This window comes from Netta rufina (assembly GCF_964035555.1).
Source record: "Netta rufina genome assembly, chromosome: 6".
NCBI lineage: Eukaryota > Metazoa > Chordata > Aves > Anseriformes > Anatidae > Netta > Netta rufina.
Window position 1 is genome coordinate 33,979,536 of NC_140129.1, and position 25,406 is coordinate 34,004,941.

A 25,406-nucleotide genomic window follows, 5' to 3' on the forward strand; every position below is an offset into this window, starting at 1 on the left:
GGAAGCAAAATGATGTAAGCCATACAGCAGCACCCACTGTTTTCCCATTCTCCATGCTCTCCCACATGTTTGATTCCCATCATCTGTAACCTTTTGCTTGGTCAAAGTCCCCACTACAAGCCTTGCCTTGGCCAGAGCATGATCTGGAGAAAGATGCTGTGGGTTCTACATGGTTTACATCTCCTGGCACCACTGCTATTGTCCAGTCATGGGGACAGCCCTGGTACTGTCCCATTCTTTGTGCAGGTGTCTCAATTTAAGGGTTGACTGTCCCTGGCAGTAAGATCTCCTCTAACATCCAGGTGGAACCTTCCCTTTTTTAAGGGGATGCTCCAACCCTTTATAGTTTTATCACTGCAAATACTTTACATTGCTATCATAAGAACCCTTTTTCTGAGCCTTTGGCATGTATTTAATGTATTTAGCATCTGCTTCCTGCTAATGCTGCTGTTTGTGTTTGCTTATGTGAGAGCACCAAAAGAACTGGTGAGGTACAGATTTTTTGTTCTCCCAGAAATATAAAGGGCATTATTCACAGTAAAGATATATTTAAATCAACTGCAACAGAAAGTCCATCTCCTACTTTATGTACATATAATGTAATTTCAACTACAATCTAAAAATGAGGAAATTTATCCCTATGAAAGCTAATTATATTCAAAGACAATTAGTATAAATGAGATGTCAAGTGATCAAAAATATTTTTGCATTTATAAAAGATTTATATTCTACTCAGCCTGATTGTGCAGGAAAAAATAATATCACATTTCAGATTTCTTGATTGAATTTCTGCCACTGAGATCCAAGAAGAGAAATTCCCAGGCGCACAGGGAAGGTGACCATGCTGCATCCTGCATACTTCCAGAAATGTCCAGAAACCAAGCAGAGTTGGCCCAGGACACTATTCTCAGTGATTACTCAGGGATTGATAACAGATATGGCACAGTGAGGGAGCATCAAGACTAATTCATTGGCCATGGCTACTTAAAGGTTACTGCTACAGCTCACAGCCTGAGTCTCATTTGAGTATCATCACATCAAAAAGCAGGTGCCTGCATCTGCCTCAGCCTCCATTAGGGCTGCAGGGCAGGAATCATCTCCCCAAAAATAAGTCAAACCAACCCTGCCCTCTCTCACCTGTCTTGGCAAGCCCCTAAATCAGGGGCACAGGGAGACAGCCTCAGATAGAGATGTCTGCACAGGAACATTGCATGTTAGATGTGATAAATCTCACCCTCTGTATCTCTCAATTGAGGCATTTCTCTTGCTGTCAGTGACTTTCTCAATATTCCTCTCTATTTCAGGTTTTTTAAAAAAAGCTGATGTTGTTGCTATCTATAGGTTATGCAAATGAAACTTTTTCCCAAAAATACACTACCTTGCTTTGCTATGTTTCTAGATAGAAGACAGCTAAATAACTAGATCACCTTGACTTGGCAAAGGAATAATAGTGGGGGACTATAGGATATAAATATAAAATTAAGGATAGAGTGGAAGAAGAGAACCTGTAACAATTAATTATTCACTGCTTCTTCCAATCTAAACCAAAGGAAGTCCAGATACCTGGTCTGAACACAATAACAGGAAAGTGATCCCACAGCGCATCAGCTAGGCAACTCATTTCCTCAGGATGTTGCAGGAGTGGAAAAAAAAAAATAAGACACCTGAAAAATGGATTGGAAGTTATTAAACTCAGTAGTTCAGAAGTGACCTCTGTGAGCTTTTGGTATGGCCCTGTTCTTACAAAGGTTGCTGGTGTGAAACATCAGCTCCAACCACTACCGCAACCCCAAGAGGGATGCTAATTAAAATGCAGTTCTCCAGTCCAGGGCAGAAGGTGCCTGGTGGTGATGGGAGGAGATTCAACAGATATTAGCAGCTTTAGAGGCAACATGGTCTTCTGTCAAAAAGACAAGGAGCCCAGCTGGACTCTAGGAAATGGGAGGCTGATCTGCTGTGTGGCCTCAGGCAAACCATTTCCTTGGTATTGTTCTTGACCCCAGTCTGTTTTATTAATACGATGGTAACCCCTGTAGGGCAGGAGCAATATTTTACCACTTGTGTGTTCATTTCTTAGGAGAAAACAACCCATCTCTCAGACAGGGCCTCTCATTGTGCTTGCAATATAGACCCAAATTGATAATTAGGTCTTTTAAGGAAAAAAAATCCATTCCAATGTGTATTTTACCCTGCATATTTGAAGCTGTTCCATTTACAGACACCCTCCATGTGTCACTCCACTTAGAGTCTCTGATGCAGATGGTTCAATTATTTATTAATTTGGTTTTCAAAATATCCTCAGAGCATTTCAGCAGGAGACACTTCCTTCAAGGTCCCATTTCCACTAGTCACTAAGAGTTTTGCTGTTGAATTTGATGGAGATCAGGATCAAGACTTCTCCCATCCTTTCTGACATTTCCTTTCACACACAAACAGCATCTTGGGCCCGGAAAGGTCAGTTACTCTTATGATGCACTGATATTTTTAAAATGTCTAAAACTGTGAGGATTACAGCTTAAATTTCTACTTCCATCCCTAGAGTGTCCTCACATCCTCATAAGCCATGGCAGCATGGACATGAAAAAAAGGCATGAAAAAATATGTAAATTATGTGCTGAAAAGCTGGTTTTCTTTCTGCAGTCCATCCCGGAAGACTCAGGACACCTGGGATGTTGGCTACAGGCACTGGTTTTAGTGGCAGCTCTTTGGATTTTGCCCCACTCTTTGCCAGAACATGAAGCTGACCAGGCAGTTCATCCAACTACAGCTGGATTGGGCATGCCCATGACTCAGGGTTTTTCCTTGCTGTAACATCAAAGATGTCTCACTGAAGAATAAGCATGGCCCATCTCCATTAACTAGCCATGGAGCAGGCCACCAGATGCACTGATGTGCTAGGACAGAGCACAGAAACCCAAAGGCCAAATTCATCTGGACCATGGGGGATTCAATCATCAGCTTGGGTATTATGCCCTTTCTGTGCAAAAAAGGTAGGGGAAAGATGCACAAAAGGGGTCCAGAAGGCGCTTGACCTATGCCAGCAAGCTCAGTGCCCTGCCCCACATGCAGGAGCAGCTGGAGAGGTATGGAGGACATGGACAGGTCCTTGTTTGGCCCCATGCCCTGACCCACCTCTCAGAGTGCCTGTCATCCAAATTCAGCCACAGCCAGGTTAAGCCCCCTTTTGTTGCACTGAGTAAATTTAGAAGCAGTTAGTTAATTGGTACATTTGTCTCACACACACTGAATTACAGCACAGCAAAAAAAAAAAAAAAAAGATTTACCAGGAATAAAATAATTGTGGAAAATGAAAGGAACTGTTTAATTACCTTCTGCAATGAATTATTTGGACAATCCAACATTTGAACCAACGAGCAGCAAACAAAGGAGTTCTGCTGTTCAGAAGCGCAGGTTCCCCTGGCACTGGTCCCCCATGTCCTGGGTATGAGCATCACTACACCTCAGGAGGAAACAGACCATGTAATGCCACAGAGACATAAAACAGGGCTTTGTTGAAGGAAATCTTCAGCCCGCCTGGGCTTTTGCTGCTGTGCCACTTCATGTTTTTTCTCTTGTTTTCAAACCTCCTTGTAACCAGGCGTTTCTGCCATATAACAACACTTTGTGCTTTAGGAAAAGCTCTTGCTCTGCCACTAAAAGGAGGCAGCATGCAAGGGAACAACTCAGGGTTCAGTCACAGATGGGACTTTGGCTGGTCTGGAGTTGATCTACTGGTGAGCAGTGCCAGAGATGTGGCACCCTCTCAGAAAACCTAAGTCCCTAATGCACAAATATTAGAAGTTTGATAAACATGAAATTTTCCAAGATAACTTCTGAAGTAGGCTGGTCTCACAAGGCTCTGATTTACAAGGTACCATACAAATAATATTCCTACACTTGCTACTGTAAAGTCCTGCAACGCATCATAGGAAGATGTTCATTTCCTTGCGTCAGACATTTCTGCCCCCAGAAAACTGAAAAAAGCAGAGGAAAGGTAACTGAGCTCCTTGAGAAAGCCTGGTATCAGCTCACTTGTAACACAGAGAAAGACCTTGGTGGAATAGTTGAACACCAAGGTATTTTTGAATGACCACAGTGCTTATGGGCTGGAAAAACACAAGTATGATCCTGCAACATGGTGAAAAACAGTCCCCTGCATCATCTGGGCAGTATTAATGCCTCTGTCTGGCAGCTGGGAGGGCCGAGCAAGGACAGTGCAAGGCACAGATCACCCCTTCCTAAAAGAGTGCTTCAGCCCAGGAGCAGGCTACAGACAAACACAGCAAGGTGAGCTCATGAGCAGTGGGTCCAAGGACAAATAAAAGCTGACAGGGGACCCAATTTCCTAACAGGGAGCTCTGGAAGGAAAGGAGCTGTTCAAGCCCCTCCCCAAAATATTTTGCAACAGGAATACAGTGGCTAGAGGTACAGCTGGAATGAATTTCAGTTGGAAACTTATAAGCAAGTTTCTAAGTGACAAAGTAGAGAGGTTTCCAGAAGTTGGGGCATCAAATTGAACTGATTTTATAGTGAGCAGAGCACATTTGCAAGCAAATTTATATGGCATGCAATAACAGGAGGCTGAAGCTGGCTGCTGAAGCAATCTCTGCAATCTTTTATCTGCCTGTTCAAAGCAGACTCCAATTTCTTGAAGTACAGGTGAGTTAGCAAGGGGAGATGTGTGGCTGTCCACCTGCACCAGGACCTTTCCCCATAGCCCAAATCTGCTCCCCACCATCTGGGATCTTTGTGGATATGGACTGGAGGATGACAGGTCTATGGAGATAGAGTCAAGGTAGAGGACAGAGCAACAAAAACCTCTGCACAAAAGAAATGCCTTCCTTCTAAAGTCAAACCAGCTGTGCTCTTCCCAGAATAACCTTCCTCAAATGCCTTTGGGCCTGTTTCTCTGGCTACAGGGATAGAGCTGTGATTTTTAATCCAGAAGCTGTTCAGAAAAGACGTTATGGCTCATGATACATGACGGTGGGCCAGAGTCAGAGCAAGGAGACAACCCTGCCCAGGAGAGCATCACCCAGGTTAAGGTGGCCTCATTTCTTCACTTTCTCACATTGCTTTTCTTTGACCTTTGCTAAATAAGCAGTCTCCCTCCCTGGTCCTGCAGCTCTCAGCAGGCCACATTTACACTGGGCTACCTGTTCCTCTCCAGCCTTTTGGAGGACTTCTATCACAGGCATTCTCCTCTCCTCCAAGTTTTGTAAGCTTGAGTCAGGGCAAGCAATCCTCAGGTAACCACTGAAAGCAACCAGCTCTAAACTTGCACACTTGTGAGGGATGAAGTAGACTTCAAATTGGTAAACAGCTTATTGCTGTTATTATCATTCAGCAAAGCTCCCAGTTCACTAATATAACTGGGTGATTTGATTCCAATTATCATTGAGTTGATGGGAAACAATTGCTAAGGAGCATCCTCCAAAATCATTCTAGGTAGGTGGCACTTGCCTAGCAGACAGCTCTGAGCATCCCCCAAGTGAAACAAGTTCTGTTTCCACCCAAATAGGATTTAGCAAGCCACTCAGGAGAACAGAAAAAGAGTCTAGGGGAAGAGTCATTGCTCTGAAGAAAACATCCCAAAGAAAAAAAACAGCCTCTCCAGCCTGCTGCTGGCAGAACTTGCCCCTTGGATAATACAGGTCAAGAAGTAGTTTTATGAAAGTGTGAGAACTAGTTGCTTGGTTTCCTTGAAGAGTAGTATTATAGCCCCAAAACTTACCTTGAATAACCTATCTGCTCTAATGTAGACCCATCCCAAGCAGATGCTGAGCAGCAAGACTTCAGAGGAGGAAGAACAGAATATTGCAGCCAAACCCTAACCCTCCCCTCTTTTCTGCTCTTAAAGGGTATACATGGGATGCTCAGGTTCATCTAATAATGAGGGACCAGGCTGGGGAAATGAGCCCGATGACATGACACAAGTGTCTTTAATAACTAAATTAAGGAGAAGTCCTGGGTGGAAGTCCTAAGACCCATTCTGGATATGTGTGTTGTTGCAGCAGCTGCAGGGTGGCACTTCATGAAAGCTTGCATGGCATGAGGGAAGATAACATTTTGGAAACAAAATTTTAAAAAATCATCTGCTACTGCTCATCCACTTCAAACAAGGACACAAAAATCAGACTAAGGATTTGTGTGTGAATGTATTGAACAGGAAAAGTCCCTGACTACACGGACGTGCAGGGCTACGATAACTTCTTTTCCCTCAAAGGATCTGTTCCCTTCCACACAACATTGGCAGTGCTCTGAAGGGCTTTCCACATAAACAGGTGGACAGGGCTGCCCAAATGGACAGAGCAGACATGGGCTGCCCTGGTACTCAAGGCCAGGGCATGCTCTGACTGCCTTGGCAGCAAATGCGTGCCAGCAGAGCTCATTTTCCACACAGTCTGGTGGCTGGCCACATTTAATCACCTGCACTTCAACAGCCTCACTTATTCAAGATTTCAAAGCCCCCGACAAATGCTGATAAATGAAGCATCCGATCGGCTGTGTGCAGTGGATAAGCATCATTATCCCTGGATAAAGCCAGGCTCAGGGCATGGAAATTGCCCCAAACCCAATGCCACTGGAGCTGCAGGAGGGGCTGGGGCCTGCCCATGTTGGCCTGGGGGCACCACGGGCCACGAGGAGAGCTCGTGGCTGCTGCAGCTCTTTCCCATTCCCACAGCATCACCGTGGAGGGTGATGGCTGGTAATGAGTTTCTTTAGTTTTGCCTGAGTGCTTTCAGCTCTGCAGACACAACTTCTCCGTGTTCAGCACCAAAGAGCAGATGAGTAGCTGATTACACACTACCTTGCCCTGAACACAAATCTTCACAATTAGTGGGACTTCTCTAGGTAATACACATCTGTAAATAGTGATCATTTCTCTGCTCATCTCTTTACCAATCCCAGTTCTGCAAGGGCTGGGGAAAAAGAAACGTGAACTTGCAAAAACCTCTGAAAATCCTTCTAGAATAACAAAGTGCAGGAATGGTGCGCTCACAGATCTCAGGGCCCTGTCAGGGCCCAATCCTCAAGCCTGTCAGCTGGGCCCGTGTCAACCTCATGAAGTGCAACAAGGTCAAGTGCAAGGTCCTGCACAATGGTCGGGGCTATGTCACTGTCATCCATCGTTGACACATGGTAGCTGGGATGAAACTTTTGGGTAAGAGTGTTAAATGTAGGAAGAAAGGAAAAAAGTGATGCTTTTAGCTCAGGGAAGGATGGAAGGCTGGGAAGGACATTGCCAAGGCAAAAGAAAAGCCCAACCAGGATGAGGCACTTGGACATTCCCTGTGCAGAAACACAACTTGCTAAGGTAACTGCAAGTTTTTATGGAGCAGATGTGTTGTTTGAGAGGAAAGCAGCCTAATTCCTAGCCAAGGAATATGTGGGAAGGCCCTTTGCAGCCCAGAGACTGAATTAAATAATCTAATCCAGGTGTGGTAGGAAGAACTTCACATGGCAGAAAAAGGTTCCATATTTGATAGAGCAAAAGCTATGGGGAGGGAGCAGGAGAAGTGATCTGATAGTGTACAATAAAGACCAACAACAGAGAGGCTAATAATTCATATTTCAATAGGGCATCTTTCACGCTGAAGGATACAAATGAGTTTTTCCTTTTGGCCACTGTTTGAAATTCAGCCACCTCTGGAGCGGAACATAGCCATGCATAACATCTGACACTGCCTCAATGTTGATGTATCTGTTAATATGCAAATTGCCAATCAGTATATCTTCAAAAGGTTATTGCAGAGTCAGATAATAAATCAGCCCTATGTAATGCTTATTATCTGTATGCTGACAGTGCCAAAACCTCGGAGTCCTGGCATTGTTTATGTACACACACGTCTCTGTGTGTCATTCAGTATGCCTGATATTGTTCTTCTGCAAAAGGAGGACCAAAAGAAAGAAATAGAAAATGGCCTTTGCAACCCACTTCACTGCAGTTACTTCACTGCAGTTACGGCTGTTCTGACATTAGTTTCTGCCTTTTCTCCTCTCTGTTTTATATTGTCTGCAAAAGGGAAGGCTGCCTGCGTTCTCCAGGTGGAGGAGGAAAACACAAGGCTTTCCACCAGGAGGCATAGGCAGGCAAAGTCTAAAACACGTAGATTCACACAGCTTCGGATACAGGAGGTCTTTGGCCAGGGCAGCACCAGAAAAACAGAATTAATGTAGTGCAGCTTCTCACAGCACAGCGTATCTGGCACCTTCATTCGGTCCTCTTGAGCTTCTCCCAGCTGGAAAGTTGTCATGTGAGGTGAGGGGATTTGGGGTTTGAGCCTCCCGCTCTCCTTTCCCATGGTCTATTTTTGATGCCGGCACCACAGACATCTCCCAGGCTGTCCTACAGCTCCTTCCCCTGACCCCACCAGGAGGTGTGACCAACTCTGCTGGGGAAACACTCAGTGCTGCTGGCTGGTTTCTAGCCCACTGCCAGGAAAGGCAGCTCAGCCTCGTGCAGTAGCTACAGCATTTCCAAAAGAGCTCTGCCTCTGGTGCATATTCTTTCCAGCAAGTGTTTTGAATTTTCTCCAAATATTTAAGTGACCTTCTGGCAAGATCTGAAGGCTGGGCTCTTCAGCTCCATCACCTACAGTCCCCAGGAGCCAGGATCCTCCCTTCCACTACTTTCCTGGTGTATTTTTGTTTAGTATCTCTGCTTGCAGGGCTGCCTGGGACTTTAAAAAGAAATGCCTTCCCCACTAAGATACTCTGTAGTAATAAGGAACTTGATCTCACACAAATTGGGATGTTCTGAGAACCGTTTTAATTTCTGCTAATCGGCAGATGAAAAATGAATTACTTCAGATGTCATGTACTGCCGCGTGAACCTCGTAACGTTTGGAAAAGCTGTAACAGAGTTACCCAGTAATTGAAGGGCTTTACATGACTGAACTTTGTAATTGCATATTCTTCTCCTTGGCTCTGGAAGGCAGAAAGGAAAAGCAGATCAGGCCTTGTTTTAATGAAACAGTTGAGTCCCACAGTGCTACCAAAGCTAAAAGTAACCAAACTGCTCTCGTTATTAGGTATTGCAGCTCCCTACACCAGAGCATGTTGGGCCCCGGCACCCCTGGGTGCACCGCAGACTAGCTCCCAGCTGGGATATGCTGGGAGCACTGGGAAGATCCTCTGTGCTTTTGTCTTCACACCATTACTGGGTTCCTCTTATTTAACATGCATGCAGACCCACTGGTCCCCTGCCCTTTGTCCGGGCTGGGGGCCACTTGGTGTTGCAATGTCAAGCAAGGACAAATATTGCAGAATTGGGATTCTCTCAGCTGTTATGGTAAAAGGTTTTTCAGCTTTCTTAGGGGAAAAAAAAATAAAATATATATATATATATAAATAATCCATTGCTGTTTATTTCTTTATCTTTGAAAGCAGGATCTATCATCCGAAGAATCCAAGCAGCATCTATTTCTGTGGATACGCCACAGCTGCTCCTTAGCGGCTGATGGCATAACGTTGTCTGAGATGGCCATTAGCTGAGTATCGTTATGAACAGCTTCCCAGGGAAGTAGCTGCAAAGTTCAATTTGCTGAATTATGAGCACATCTCTGAGAAGAATTGCATTATATGGTACTTGCATGCTGAAAGCATTAACTTTATACTTTGAACTTTTAAAATACTCATTGATGGATCTGATGAGGATTGAAGAAGTAGAAAGGTGAAGGTCTCAATGGATTAGAGATAATAAGGAATAATTGGTATCTTTTTTTCCAAGAAAAAGAAGTGGTATACTTAGTAGAATTCTATTTTCCTGAGGCTTTTTCACTAGAAGGGAAAAAAAAATTAAAAAAAAAAAATTAAAAAGCCATTTGTATAAAAAAATTAATGGAAAATCTCTGTAATTGGTACAAACCATAACTTAAGGGCACTTGATTTGTGCTGAAGAGCTATTTGGCTTCATGGAGTCACATCAGATTTACCCCAGCATCCTTGGGAGGTACACTCTTGTATCTCATGCAGAATAAATCTAAGCGTTGTCTAAAATACTTTATTTTTTAATTAAGAAGAAGCAGAGTGAAACAACAGTGAATTTCTCTTTCAGAAGAGACTAGATCATTCTGTCCCACAAAATGGATGGGGTCCACAAAAAAAAAAAAATTCTCCAGAAGTTTAAAACCTGGGTGAAAGCCCAGGAGCTATAGACTCGGACACTTCTTCTCGGTGCTGAGACAGCTCCCGCTCTGTATTCAGCGCCAGTCGGCAGCTGAACGCGCTCCAACACCCAGGAGCTCAGGGGTATTCAGGTAGCTTGATTTCACATGCGCAGCGCCGTGATTTCTGTGCACCGAAGGCACTTCACTTAATCGGTGCTATTATCACACCTGATGAGGCACAGCAGGTGATATTTGAGATGCTTGCCTTTTGATGCCTTGCAACTGAGCAACATTTAGTAAGAATTACTTAAATCAGCTAATCAAAAACAAGTTCAATGACATTAGGATGAAGTGGGCTTCAGAACACCTAAGCAAAGTTATTTATCTTGTGGAAATCCTTCTTTAGAAGGAAAAGCAAATAATTCCCAATGTGATCTATAAGCTCTCTGCTCTTTGGGCAATGGATAAGCAGATGTAATTCCTGAAAATCCTTTTGTTATTCCATATTTCAGGCAGTGTTTGAGTTTGTTCTTGTGGAACAGATCTTATAACCCTGTACAGCCTGGAGCCTGCCTCTTGGAGCCAGGGAAGCGGGGTGGTGGGGCTGCTCGCGGGTGGGATTTTGGTGCTGATGCATGCAGTCGGCGGTAAGGCACAGGGCTGCCCTGGGGGTGACAGCAGCTTGCCCAGAAATCCACATTTGACCCCATTCTCAGCAATGGGGGTGGCCCAAAGGGACCCTTAGGGACTGTCCTCCCCTCTCCCTCCTTCAGCAGGAGCTGTCCCTAAGCAGAGCCAGCCCCCTGCATCCCCACTGCCCTCCTTTCAGAGCCGGGTGGGGTTTGCATCCCTCTCTACCCTTCACCAGCCTGAAACCAGGGTGTCAAAATCCTCCAGAGCCCATTGAATGAAAAACGCCCTGTGATTCTCTGCTGCTTGGAAAAAATGTGTGTTTTCTGCTGCTTTAAAGTGCTTCTCCTTAAAGGAAATTGATGTTAAGCCATGAGACACCTGGTCCCACCTCCCTCTGGCCTTTCCCAGTGGAGGCAGGGATGCGTCCAGAGCTGGTGCACTGTGCCTGCCTGCAGGCAAACGCATCGGCAAGTTACTGTCAGCTAAATATTGAAACAGCTCGACCGAGCTCTTTTTCTTTCTTTGTTTCCTTTTTTTTTTTTTTTTTTTTTTTTTTTTTTTCTTTTACAGAACCCTGTGTGGGTGCTGCTCCAGGCAGCATCAGTACTCCCAGGCCAAAATCCCACACCAAAACCTTTGGGTGGGCAGCCACGGGCTGAAAACCTTTCCTCTGAGGCTCTGTGTGCCCTTCTGGCCTCCCAAAACCTTTCACCCCTATCCAGCCCCCAAGCTGGAGGGCAATGGTTATCCTTCAGAGCAAGGCTCCCATGGCTTACAGACCTGGCCGCGAGGCTGGGAACCATTTAGGAGTCCTGGAGAGATGCCACCCATGTGGCCGTGTTTGGTGATGTCCCCGCAATGTGGGAGACACGTCTGGGACACATTGGGTCCACTCACTGAGCCCACACTTAGCATCAGTCTCTGACAATACCAGAGAATTTCATTCAGCACACACATATTTATATCCTTTAATAGCTGAGAGAGAAAGCACAATGGAAACATGTGGCTTCAGGTTTTCGGAGGTAGTTATTAAGTGTCCCCTGTTGTCTGTTGCTGGCTGGCACAGCGCTCGCACACGGGAGGGGACACAGCGGAAGCATTTGAGATGCTGGTAGCAATGCGCGTGTTTAGGTTTAAAAGGATGGAGGGGCAGCTCCTGTAAGTGAGTGTGAAGACAGAGCGATTATTAGCACATATTTATTGGAGTTTACCAGCTCTGTAACAATGGGTTTCTCTTTGCCATCAGACTTAATTCCTCTGTAATTATGTTCCTAATATAGAAATCATTTGGCATTTATTTGCCATAATAAAACTTCCCATTGCATTTAAATTCAATGTGAAGTTAAGTGTATTTAGGAGACTCAGCTGAAGACCTGAAATTAAATATTCTTGGTTTCCTTTTCCAAATGAGACAAACTCCGAGGAACCCTAGCAGTCGGGTCCACGTGTGCAGCTGCTCCTGTGAGCAGTGGATGCTGCATGCAGGTACCCAGCAGGAGGTGCCAGCCCCGCTTCCCCCTGCCCTGCTCTTCCCTGGGGCACTCATCCTGCAGGCGATGCTAACACCTGATGCTACTTTTCGGAGCTGAGCAGGGAAAAGGCTCAGCCGAGGAAACGTTGCAGGTGTTAGGACCACCACCAGCCGTCCCAGTTAGCAGTACAGCTTGCACTGGTTTTCAAACTGCTGGCTCTAGTAGCTGGGGAAAGAGGAGGGTGTGAACAGGGCTCTTCCCAGCCGAGCTGGCACGTGGTTGACTCTGATGTATGTCAGCAAGGCCACGTCCTTGCCCAATGCCACCACAGGCCCCAGCCCATGAACACCAGCTGGCGGGCGAGCAGCCACAGCTTCAGCAGCAGCCTGCAGATGGGTTCCCAGCACTGGTAAATGACAAATAAAATGGCCAGGGCACCACACTGCCATCAGCATGCAGGAGGGCTGACGCTGATCCTGACGTCAGTGTTTTCTCCCTGGATATATCGAGCGTCAGAAGCGCGCGCTGGCAGTAATGTTTTTCCCATCCTTTCTCTGAATTCCTCCCAACAGGCGGAGAACAGCAGGGCCCAGGCAATCCTTAACCACTCTGCTGTGCCGCAACGGGCTCAGAGCGGGGTTTTGGAGGGAGAGGGCAGAGCTGGGAGAGCCCCGGTTCATCTCCGGCAGTGTGCTCCTCCCCGGGGTGAAGCCAGGCCATCCTCTCCTCGCCTTGCTGCTCCTGAAGACAAGCTCCCATCCTGGATGACAAACAGCAAGGCAGGTGAATTCAAAGCCTGCTTGGTTGTTCCAGGGGGACAAGATGGTACTGAGCAAGCTGAGGATGGATGAGCCAGGGAGCATTTCTCCACTGGCTGCTGCCAAAGCCAACATGCTGCTTCAGCTGATCCGAGCGAAGGGATGGAACTCTACAAAAGGAAAACTGCCAAAAAAAATATGTTGGGAACGATTTTCTCCCTTCAAAGGGTCTTTGGAGAACAGTCTCCAAATGGGATTGGTGGGAATGCCATTGTCTGAAGCACCGGAGGGAGCGCTGTGCAGAGCCTTCTGCTGTAAACCTGCAGGAACAGACGTGGGGTTTAATTCCCAGCTCTTGGGGCTGCGAGCTGTGCCTCGCTCTGGGCTTGCTTTTGTACCTTCTTTGCAGAGGTCCCTGCGCAGTGATTCCTCCGTGCCTGTCACAGCCAATGGGCCGTTCCTAAGCTGGCTGTGCAGCCAGCGACAAGGCTCCTTCCCCTCTGCTGTACAAAGGATTTATTCCTTTAATATGCCCCCGGTGTTTATTTTTCTGCTGGTACACGAGCGCCTGTGCCCGCGTGTGCATGCGGCAGTGCTTTACGAACGCCTGCTGTGGACAGAATTGGGCTTCACAGTATGCAAAGATAGCTGTGTGCCACACACAAGGATATCATCCTTCACACGGCTGGAGAAAATGCGATAAATCAGGTTTTTGCTGGATTGGCAAAAATGAAGAAATTGGGGGGTTCATCTCCACGGTCAGCCCTGAGCGCTTGCAGGAGGTGGCTGGGCTGTCTGGGATGCAGCATCCCAGTTAGGGGAGGGGGACAAGGTCCCCACGGCGGTGTGGGATGTTTATGGGCATCTCTTGGCTCCGAAGAAGTCAGATTTCTTTGTCTCATTTACTCCAGAGACCAATAAGACACAGCAAGTCTCCCCTGTGCACCCCCACAGCTCATTAGACAACACCCGGGTCATTCACTCACTCCGTGGAGCCCCACAGGAGACCCTGGTGTGTGGTGTGGTGTCCTGAATAAAAGTTCACGGATCCTAAAGCCTTCCTTGCTTCCCCCTCTTTTAGTCCCCTCCGGTGTGTGATGGAAATCAGTGGCAGGTAGAGCCGAGCCTGGTTTTGTAATGTAAACAGTTATTTACAGTTGTGCTGAAATTTCACGGAAGATGACATTTTTAGGTCACCTCGCCGAAGCAAATGAAATGATTAATGCGTTTGCATTAGGTTTCATAAAAAAAGGCATCACTCTTGCCCAGTGTGACTCTCGCTTCCTCGGGCCCTCAGACCCTGAAAGCGAAGGCAGCTTCCCACCGGGTTCGGCAGGAGCAGGATTTGGCCTCCTAACCTCAGGCAGCTGGGGCGGTGGGCATCATTGCTGCATCCAGCAGCCTCAGGTGGTCACACTGGGGAGGACCACGGGGCTGATCAAGGTATGTAAGAAGAAGAATCCTCTCTCTGACACCAGAAGTGTGATGCCAGCCTTCCCCATCCTATTGACATTCTCATCCTGCCTTTAAAAGCTTGTAAACCTCGGGGCCCAGCTAAACGCACGCCCAACTGGGGGCTCTGCTGTGGCTTCTAAACGCGGAGAGGCAGGGGGTAAAACTCTTATTTAGGTTCTTCCCTAAATAAGCGACAGCAAATGACTGTGAAATGAGCTCTGAGCTTGGTGTGCAGAGGGGAATGCAGTCCTGCGGTGAACACGATGACAGCACCTGGGTCAGAATAATATCGGGGTTTGCTGCGTACCCCTGCTTGAGCTATACCAGGAGCAAGGGAGCGAGGCAGGAGGGCAGGGCTTTGGTCACTGCTCGCAAACCAGCAGCCTTGCTCTGGCAGCAGAGAGCCAGAGGCCTGAGCAGTGGCTTCCAGTTTCCAGCCGAGCCGCATCCACTTGTTGCGGTCTGGTGTGGATGCTCTGGTGTCTAGGAAGAGCTGCGCTCGCGGAGCTTTTCCGCTAGCAGTGATATTAGGAGTCTCTTACCTACCCGGGTTTTTCTTTTCACAGAAACTGTAAAGTGTGAGTAGCTCACACCTCTACATCTCTGTCAAACTGTGTTCGCATCACCCAAGAATTACTGGAGGTAAAAACTGATGAAAGCAGCCCTATTACCCAAGCCAAACCAGGGGAAGCAGGACCAAGAGCGGATGGGTGGCTGAAGGAGCGCCTTGGCCAGCTTCTGTGCACGGCCTCCTTGCCGTGTGGGAGGAGGGAGCCCCGCTGATGCCGTCTCTCTTTTGCAGGGGGAGTTGCTGAGCCCGTGTCGATGCGACGGATCGGTGAAATGCACGCACCAGCCATGTCTGATCAAATGGATTAGTGAGAGGGGCTGCTGGAGCTGCGAGCTGTGTTACTACAAGTATCACGTCATTGCCATAAGCACAAAGAACCCTCTGCAGGTAAAGGTACTAGAGACATTTCAAAGTCTATTTATTCTTGTTCCTCTTTTTGTTTCTGGGAGCAACTAGGTTTTGCTGGCGTGGGTTTTGTCTCCTGGCACTGCAATCCACGCGTCTGAGCCGTGTAGGAAGGGCTGTGGGGGCTGCTCCAATGAAGCCCCACGTCCTGCCTGGTGGTACTGGGGGCATCCCTCAAGGGTCTGCTCTCTCTGACCTTTGACAACTCCCACATCCATTTTCTTCCTGCTTAAAACACCAGTGCGGCTATGGTAGTGCTGTAACACCTCACAGCCCTTCAAATGCGTTTATTTTTTTGGAGACTACAGGTATGCCACCATCTCCCAGCACAGATGGGGACACGAATTTGAAAGAGTGTTGGTGCGAGGGACAGAGGGGGTGAAGGGAGGGCTCTTCCAGCTCTCCTCCTGCCACCCTTTTCACTTCACTGCTCCCCAGGATCAAATGTGTCCCAGCACAGTGCTAGTGGCGCTGGCTCTGGTGCTCTGGTCTCTCCAGGCCTGATTCTCAGTGGATATACGCAGGTGTGCACACAGCAGGTAAAGACCATCCTGATGTACGTGTCTGTGAAAGGCAGCCGAGGACCCGCCTTCTTTCTCGTGTGAGTTCAAAAGCACCGCAGCTTATTAAATCCCAGGCTAGTAATTCAAAATCAAGATACAGAACGGGGGAAAACTGTGTGACTGTTAAAAACGGGATAATTTATCCTTAATAGCTATTGATTTATTGCTGGAGCAACACCTGAAGACGGACTAATTGCTGCACGCCTTTGCTGAGCACCATTAGTGCCTCAGACATAAGGAAGCATATTAGACTCAGGCACTACCATTTAATTAGCATCATCTGGGCTGGAGAGACATCGCAACAGCATGCTGTGCTTTAGACACCAGAGCAGTGTCTGTAGGGATGTCTGTCCGTCCAGCACCTGGCTGCACTGGCTCTCTGGTCTTCTCTTTCTCCAACAGCCTTTGCCAGTGATGGTGCCTAGCTGTATGGGGTGGGGGACACACAAACCCCTGCTCTCTCCCCCAAAGTGCCCTCTCTGTGTGTCTTTCTCTGGGCCTGAGGTCACTGAACACAGTGAAGAAAGAGGCACAGCCCTCCAGGGCTCCACACTGAAATGAAGCAGCAAAATTAGTGGGACATCGTGGGGCAATTTTGCTGGGGGGAAGGAAAAGTCTCCCTGCTCTCTGCAAGTCCCTGCAGCTTCTGATTCGATTTTCCCTGTGCCGTGGCCTGGAGAGATCAGTAGTTTCATCCCAAGCCCCAGACCCAGGGTACTTTAGTTTCTTGGCTCCAGTAACTCAGACCAGATTGAAACACAGGGTGGGAGATGTGGACACAGCAGCTTTTGTTTGTTTCTGGAAATCTGGTCCGTGAGTGCCCTCGTGCTTCATGCATCTCGGGCTGGGGGAGCGATGCTGAGCAGTGCTGGTGGCCGCAGATTTGTGAGCGTGTGTGTGGCCAGCACTGCCTTTGACCTCCGGATGCTCGATGCAGAGGGGAGGAAGAAGCAACTGGAGTGAAAAGCCACTCGCTCTGGGATAAATGCAGCCTGTGTGGAGCCACAGCTGTGTGCCCAGGCACCCTGCCTGGTGTCAGCACGAAGGCACTGCTGCGAAGCAGGTGCTACACCAGCACCAGCACGTGAAATCCTGTGGGAACTGGTTCATGTATGAGACCCAGACTTTCCAAGAGGACAAAGGGGCTTGGGACCCCATAACACATCACCCTGCACATCGCCGTGCTCCTCAGTGGTTCTCACCATCCTCCAGTGTTGCAGCATGGGTGGGTGGGAAGCGTGTCCTTTCTGCTCAGCCTTCTCCCCACGTGTGGACACCAGGACACACTGGCATGTCTCTAAGCAAAGCAACAATCCCTGGCCTTTCTTCTTGGGGTCCGCTGGAATTTCTACCCAGCTTTATCCCTCTTAGAAAGCTCTGAATTTCTCAGGCGCAGGTTTTGGAAGGTAAATGCTGTAGGAATTCAGGGCCGTCTGTTTATTCCAGACTAACTGTCACACAGGCAAGGCCCACACAAAACTCACCTTGGAGTCAGCTTGGCAAAAGTCAAATGAAGTTAGGTTCAGATAACGCTCTGAGCCTGGCTAGATCTTGCCCATCAAGGTGGCCCTGCCTGCCCCGTGTGACTGTCCCTGTGTCCTCTCATGGGACAGCCCACAGGCAGCTGGCAGGCCCTGGGCTCCCTGGGCCACGTCCAAGTGGGCAGAGCAGAGCAGCACACCCAACACCCCCGTGTTTCTCGGGATGTGCATGGATGTACATCATTCTCTGCTCATTTTGACGTGTGCTGCACGTTTTCTGGAGAGCCTAGGAGCACGGCATAGGCCAGATGTGCACGGCATGGGCAGAGAAGCTACAGCAAGGGGAGCACGGTTCATACATAATTAACACGGATTCCTTCCAGCCTCCAGGCTGTTATGCTGTCTCATACCAGAGAGGGGCCTCCAGCCCGGTATTTCGACAGAACAAATCTCTATAAATTAACCCGCCAGCCCTGGATTGCTGGGATTTAAGAGCAAAAGTCTTCAAGCAGCAACACTGCAAACCTGCTGAGACTGGAGGATTAAAGTTGTTGGAGAATCTGGCAAGTGTCTTGCCAAGCTGTGGTCAGTCAGCAAGTGAGCAAACACCTCCCGCAGGCTGTGGGCGATCAGAAGGTCCAGAGCCTTCATCTGTCCATCTGTCTGTCCATCTATCCATCCCCGCTGTCTTCCAGTCCCTGAGACAGGAGATATGGGCATGGAGGCTCTAAACGCTCCTCTCCACTGCAGTATTTGTGCAAAGCCCATGACTTAATGCCTTGGAGACGTAGGGTTTTGGAAGCAGGTACCTGCTGCAACAGGACTCTGCAGTGGATCTCATTCACACAGCTCCTTTGCAGTTGCTCCTGAGCCAGGTTCATTCCGATGCTCTGATTTTAACAAGTACAAGATCAATCTGAACCAACTTCCCAGACCTACTGCTGTCTGCAGTCTTGGGGAGTTCAACACTGCTTCACAGTTGTTATCTCTGACTTTTCCTGTTTTGTGGGTTATTTCAGCTCCAAAGGTCCTCAGTTATGGAGTGTTGGGGTTGGGATCCCATCCCACTTCTCCTCTGGCTCTATTTTGACTTTGGAGATGCTCTGTTAAGAGCTGATGAGTGTTCATTTATATGGCCTCTTCATTGGGACCCCCACATCTGCAAGAAATGCGGCCGAGCTTCCAAAGTGTTTGAACTTCAGCCTGAACTCCTGAGCTAAAAAAGCTTGAGATGAGTTCACTGGGGTCTCCTGATTGTCCCAGCTTGCTGGGTCACTTGTCATGAGTATGAGCCCTGGCTGGTGCCTGCTGAGCTCTTCCCTCCAGCTGCAGCCTGCAAGCAAGAGACACCGTGGGCTGTGGCTCCTAACAGGAGCTTTCTAGGATGTCAGCACTGTAGCCTGAATCTTACCAGATGCTCTGGCACACAGAGAAGAAGGAATTTCATCACAGCCCTGGTGCTTTGGTAATGGGCCCTCCTTTCTCCCTTCTCTCTTTCTTGCGCCTGAATAAGCCAAAGCACCTATAAATGTACAGCAAGGAAGCTACCACGGCTTTTAGGATAAATTTGCTTGGTGAAATCACAAAAAGTAAAGCCATCCTCCTAAAGATAATTGAGGAGGTTAGCCAGGGCCTCGGGACACCATTGAAGAGAGAGCCAGACCTAAGCCATGATGAGAATGGGCCCCTCCATCCTTCTAGGAAAACCTCTGCTCGCTTGTGATCCTGGGTCTGAAGTGAAATCGCTGACTAGCAGAGCTCTAGATGTTAATGATACGTACTAAGGGGACGTGTCAGATACAGCAATAAAAATAAACCGAACTGCCTGAGGCAGGCATGGAGGAGCTCTCAGAGGAGTGTAGGAAGGCTTTTCTAGCAAGCAAAGCTTCTAAGCAAGCTGCTGCAGTAAGACGTAGATATCTTCTGCAGGCAAATATGTGCCTTGGATCTGCTCACGCTGGTGCTTGGAGTCTTCGGAGGCTGCTGGTGCCAAAGAAAGGGAAATATGGATGAGGCCCGAAGTACTACATTAATGACATTATTAATTGGTGTTACATTAGCAGCGAGGATTTTTGGTCACAAGGCTCTGAGCAGAAGCACTGAAGCAAACAGAGGAGCAGGCTTGTCCCAAGTACAAGCCGTCAAGTATGAAACAATGCAAGAGATCAAGCGTGATATGACAGCCAGGCACCAGTCCTGTCCTGGCCTCTAAGTTTGTCACAGTCCTGGGATCCTAAGAGACCTTTTCAGAGGCGTGTGGGACCCAGAGGTTTGCAATCTGACCACCTGTAGGGCTTTCCACCTGCCTAAAACCACGGTCTTGGTTGACAACGTGGGTGAGCTGCCAGCTGGTAAAGGTGTGCTTCAGCAGAGCCCAGCAGCTAACTGGGCTCAACTCGTTATCAGCTGAGAAAGGCAGCGCTCGTTTTAGGTCTCTCCCCTGCAGGGTGGGATTGCTGGACACTGTGACATCGCGAGGGCTTGAACTTTTGAGCCGGAGATTTTGGAGGGAGGGGATTGCGTCTGCAGCCAGGCATCTGAATAAACAGCCTTGAGGGTTTCAGGCATGCTGCTAAAGGGAATCTGCAGTGTCACTGAGCCCTTTCTTGGCAGCTCTAGCAGCGTCCCACTAAATCCCTGTCTGCTGGCTGTACTAATTGTGGAGTGGGGTTAGGAGAACGGGTGACTTCTACAGGCTGCTGTGGAACCTGAAAGGCCCCGTGCTGTGATAGAGATGGGCTCCTAAGGCTGCTGGTGCAGGCATGCATCAGGCTTAGCTCCTACAGCTAAAATTCATCATATTCCACCTCTGAGCTGCTCTTGGACTCTGGCTTGCTCCGTTCTTTCTCTCTGAACAAACCTCTTACCATGGAATGTGTAACAACATGGAAATAAAAGATGAAAAATAATGACTCCAGTTATTGGTAGCTTGAGATATTTGTGTGACACTCAATTGCAGTTCTCAGAATTTCCAGAGAGGAAAGACAACATTTATTATTTTGGGGCTTGGGGTTGTTTTCTTTTTTCTTTTTTTTTTCTTTCTTTTTCTTTCTGTCTTTTTTCTTTCTTTCTTTTTCCTTCTTTTTTTCTTTTTTTCTTTTTTTTTTCCTTTTTTTTTTTTTTATTTCCCTCTATTTTTTTTTTTGGTTATTTTTCCCAGCATTCAGCTCTGACCCATTTACCTCTTTGCCAGAGGGTAACCACCTCCTGATCAGAGTGCCACCTCCTGAACAGAGTCAGGACTGCTGCTGTGCGTGTCGCTGCCGCTCAGTGCCAGCTGCCGGGGGAGAGCCTCTTTCATGACCAGCACCGGGCAGCAGCCCTGCCTGTGTTCCAGCATCTCTGTTCCCATCCAAAGGGAAGTTTGAAGCTGGTGTTCAGGTGTAGCTTTTCTGTGCCCTGACTCACATCCCGTTTGAAAGTAGAATATATTTAATACCGTATCGATGCCTCTCTGTCTCTGTAAAACAGTGGTGCCAGCTGTACGCAGCTGCTAGCTGTAGAAAATATCTCCTCCTTCTTCTTCTCTCTTTAATTGCTACCTTGGAAGGACCTGTTGCTGCCACAGGCCTTGCAGTGTGCCAGACAGATGGTGAGGAGCCAGTCCATTACCTCCTCTCGAGAGAGAAATGATGCAGAATGATTTGGCTGGCACAGGCGCATGCAGGTCAGCATGAGGGACCCGCAGCAAAACCATGACAGGCAGCACTAGGAGAGGCTCCCTGCGCTCTCATCCCCTCAGCGTCTGCCAGAGTTCATGGAAGGGGATAGGAGGTCTGGGGAGAGCTGCAAAAGTGAGGGTGCAACCCCATGCACCTACCCAACCCAGTGCCTCTTCATGCCTCTCGTCCTGGAGCTCTGAGCTGATGGCAACATTGCAAATTTGTTCCTCTTCAAAAGCAGCCCTTTGCAGGGACTGCATTCAGTTCAAGGGTCTGGTAGCAATGCTATGTGTGCCTTTCCCAGCACAACTCACCTTCTTGTCCTTCAAGCAGGGTTCAAAGTCCTCCCTACTGCCCAAAAATATGGGTGACTCCTGGCTGGCCTGGGCATTAAAGAGCAACATAGCAACTGAACTGCTTTCTTGCCCTGCAAAATGAGGGGATGGGGCTTGACAGGTGACCCTGGTGTCCCAGGATGTGTTTGACAAATGGGCAGGGTGCTCAGGACTCTCCAGAGCTGTCACCTCACAAGAACACTGAATTTGACCTGAATCCAGGCTAAACATTTTCAGTTCCTCTGAATCCTCTCCACCTGCATGACATTGAAGTCTACTTTTATTTATCCTACTACCAGTCCCACTGAGATTTCAAGGGCATGTATCTTACTGCTAAAGGTGGCCTATATACTTTAATGCCAGGAGACACTATCTCTCCACGGCCAGTTTACGCATTTGATTTCTGATTTGCAGGAGGCATTGTGGACGATGTCCCCGAGTCTTGTCAGAGAAAGCAATTTCAGCTCTTGGTTTTTACTGGGCAGTTCTCTCAGAAGTGTAAATCTGAGTAAGGAGGTTTTATTCTAGATGACACAGAAAAGTCTGGGCTTAGGATATTTATACTGTAGCTCATACAAAGCTGTTTGACATAGTGAATGGATTTGGGGAAGTTACTTTTTTTTTTTTTTTTTTCTTCTTCTGAGGAAGAAGCATTGTCGTTTACCTTGGAAAACAGCCTGAATGTGTCATCACCTAAAGGCAGGGAGCCTTGGTGGCAGCAACCTGTGTTGCTTGTAACATGTTTTGTGGGGTGTGTGTTGCCTCCACAAGAGCCTACCTAGTGTTGTCATCCCGTCACATTTCAAAGTAGCACGGATCCAGCTCATGGCTTACCTGGGAGGCCTCCAAGCATGGAAAAGCATGGCTAGCTGAGGTACTTCCCATGGTACCAGGATACCCTAGCCAAAGCTCGTGTCTGGCTTCCATTTGAGATAGCAACTGGATGTCCTGGCTTGTGATGGCCATCACAGATCCACTGTTCTGGAGATGGTATTTTCAGGGTCTTGCCCACAGACCTTCCTGACTCCTACTGGTCTTTGTGGTTTCCTGGTGAGATGCAGGATTCCTCCCTATTTGCTTTTCAGCAGCAGTGTCAAGAAACATGGGGCCGGGCACTGTCAAACAACTGCCACGCTCCACCCTAGAGGTGGGCCAGGTGAAGGCATCTATGTGTAGGATACACATATAAGTCACAGGTGATCTTTGGGATCTCCAGAACCACCACCACTAAGAAAAACAGCAGTTTCTATCATGTAACTACTTTCTTCTCTTTTTTTCCCTCCTCCCTCCCCCTTGCGCCCTCTCCTCTCCCTGTTGCTGTCCCTTGCAGTGGCAAGCCATCTCTCTGACGGTCATTGAGAAGGTTCAGATAGCAGCGGCCATCCTGGGTTCCCTCTTCCTCATCGCCAGTATCTCGTGGCTCATCTGGTCGACCTTCAGTCCTTCAGCCAAATGGCAGCGCCAGGACCTGCTCTTCCAGATCTGCTATGGAATGTACGGCTTCATGGACATTGTCTGTATAGGTGGGTGAATGCATCTCACGGCACAGCTGAGGGCACCAGCCCACCCGCTCGCTGGCAGAGAGGAGTGGGAGATGGTGTGGAGAGCCGGCTGGTACAGCTCTGCTCCCGGATTGAACCTCCCCTGCTTTCCCCACACCTTTTTTTTTTTTTTTTTAAATACCTTTTTTTGCAGTGCTCTCTGCTTATATGTGCAGCCCTGGGGTATCTCCTTGGCTGGGCTGGCAGAGGGACCTGCAGCAACCCCAGAGGGAAACAAATTTATCTTCATTGGGCAAGGGAGTGGGGGGGAGGCTGGGCAGTATTGATTAACAGTGGGAAAGAAACTCCTTCCCTTCTGGAACAGCTAATTTAGGGACTGCCCTGTGTGGGGGTACGGCAGGGTCCGGCCTGCACCTCGCAGCCAGCACCTCGCTCTCTCCACATGAAGTCCCAGCTCCTCAGTCTGGTCTCTCAGCCCGGCAGGGGCGGCTGCCCCTTCTTAGGATGGGTTGAGAGCAAGACCTCTGCCCCCCTAAGCATCCTGGGCCTAGCAGGGTCTTTGAGCTGTAGGCCCAGTGCAGGCATGCAGGGTTGGGGAGGACATAGCTGGTGATACCTGAGGGCAGAGGAACCCACCAGCCAGGCCACTGAAAGAGCAGTGGTTACCGAAATAATCAAGCGAACACCAACCACCTCCAAACACTGAGTAATACCCACCCAAGCACAGGCCACCAGATCACGGCAATTTAAATGACCCTGCCAGGAAGATAAGAGGGTTCCAGAGAGCTCCTTATGTCTGGTTTCTTCCATTGTTGGTATACATGCAGAAGGAGCTTCCCCCACCAAAAAAAAAAAAATATATATATATAAGAAATAATAATTAAAAAAAAAAAAAAAGTGGGACAAGACAGTACTCTTGCCTTGGTGGATTTGTGTTTGTATAGGTAAAGCCACTCCTGAAGAAAGGAGCACAGCCCCCCAGGTCAACCCTCAGAAAGAGCAGGACAGACCATCCGAGTAGCAGTTGGTGAAATTGGAGTACAGAAGTAAAACAAATGAAGCGTCAGGGAGAGAGGTCTGGACAGCACACCCCAGGTCTGGGTTTAAATGGCGCTTGGTTTCAGCATCCTTCCAGCACAAGACTTAGGCCTCCTGAAACTCAGACTGGTGCTTCCCATTGTTGCCATCATTGCACTGATGAGAGCTGAGCTTGGCCTGCCCCTCCATGAGGTGCTGGTACAGCTAGCACAGCTCTGCAACAACAAGAGGTGGCCAAGGAGGGTGAAAGAGAGGCAGGTAGCACCCACATGCTGGCATAGCAGCCACTAGTGGCATCCTCTTATCGGTGGGATTGGGACTAGAAAAAAACGATCCCTCTGTGTGTGTGTGTCGCCTTGTTGGCAAAAGACAGCACTGGAGAGCTCTGGGCTGGGCGGACATCAGTAACATGATTAACTGGCTTTGATAAAGCTTCAAGAGCTGAGGGGAACTGATTAGCTCATCTGTCAATAGACGCTAAATCCTCCCACATGGCAGAGAATAAACCATGCCAGCTATGAACTGAAGGGGAACTGGGCAGACAGATTCAGGTTTGAGTTTTTCTGCTGCTTCTTTCTTTACTTTTTTTAAGGACCTGGCCTCTGTCTCCCCTATCCACCTTCTATAGGGAGGTAAGAGCCCCCTTGCATCTCCAGTGATATCACCAGTAAGCACACTGGCCTAAGCTGTGAGCTTTGATTTTTCCAGCCAAAGAGCAAGAGGCCGTCCCATTCCCAGGAATATTTCAGAGTTGTGGCTGAGGCCAGCCCTTTGCCTTACAGCCCACCCTGCACAGCTGGCAGCTGTTGTGGGCCAGACATGACTGTTTTTCCCACAAACACAAAAGCAAGTGGAAAGCACTGCAGATGAAGTAACTTAGTGTGTCTGTATGTGGCTTTTCTTGCCCAGCACCTCAGAGCAGTGCCCACCCATGGCTGGCTCCAGTTGTGTTGTGTGCAGCTCGGTGCTGCCAAGCAGCCCACCCATGGTCAACCAGGAGAGATGATGTTTTGGGCCTCGAGAGCCTTTGTACACACTTCATGCGTTTCCCTAGAAAAGCTGATATGTGCATGCAGCCAGCCCTCTGCCCCTACCGCTCTCCAGTGTAAAAGTTGCTTGTATTGTGCCCTCAGTGCTAGCTGAGATCTGCTGGTCCCTCTCCTACCAGCCTCCTCCTCTTTCTCTACCCAGGTTGAAACAAGTGACAAATGAGGGCACCGCTGAGAGCTGTGACTCCCTGGCTGTCGACACAGTCGTGTCTCTTCTCTAAGTGACATCTCTCCAGCTCTGCTGATTTCAGGGAGCTGCACTAGTGCTAGCCAAAAGGCCAGTCTGTCTGTGGAGAGGCCAGGCCAGGTCAGCAGAAAGAGCTGACCAAATGGTCCATGACTGGGTTTAATTCCTCATTCATTGCAGCTT

General features: G+C 48.3%; 1 protein-coding gene across 1 annotated transcript in view; it reads left to right on the plus strand.

The window, feature by feature from the left end:
• Positions 1-25,406, plus strand: part of MARCHF4 (membrane associated ring-CH-type finger 4) — a gene marked incomplete at both ends in the record, with an annotated part of 82,605 nt that overhangs the window by 40,699 nt on the left and 16,500 nt on the right. The window contains 2 exons of the mRNA XM_084289366.1: positions 15,233-15,388; positions 22,778-22,970. Coding sequence (XP_084145492.1) covers positions 15,233-15,388; positions 22,778-22,970 — 349 coding nt within the window. The remainder of the gene's footprint in view (positions 1-15,232; positions 15,389-22,777; positions 22,971-25,406) is intronic.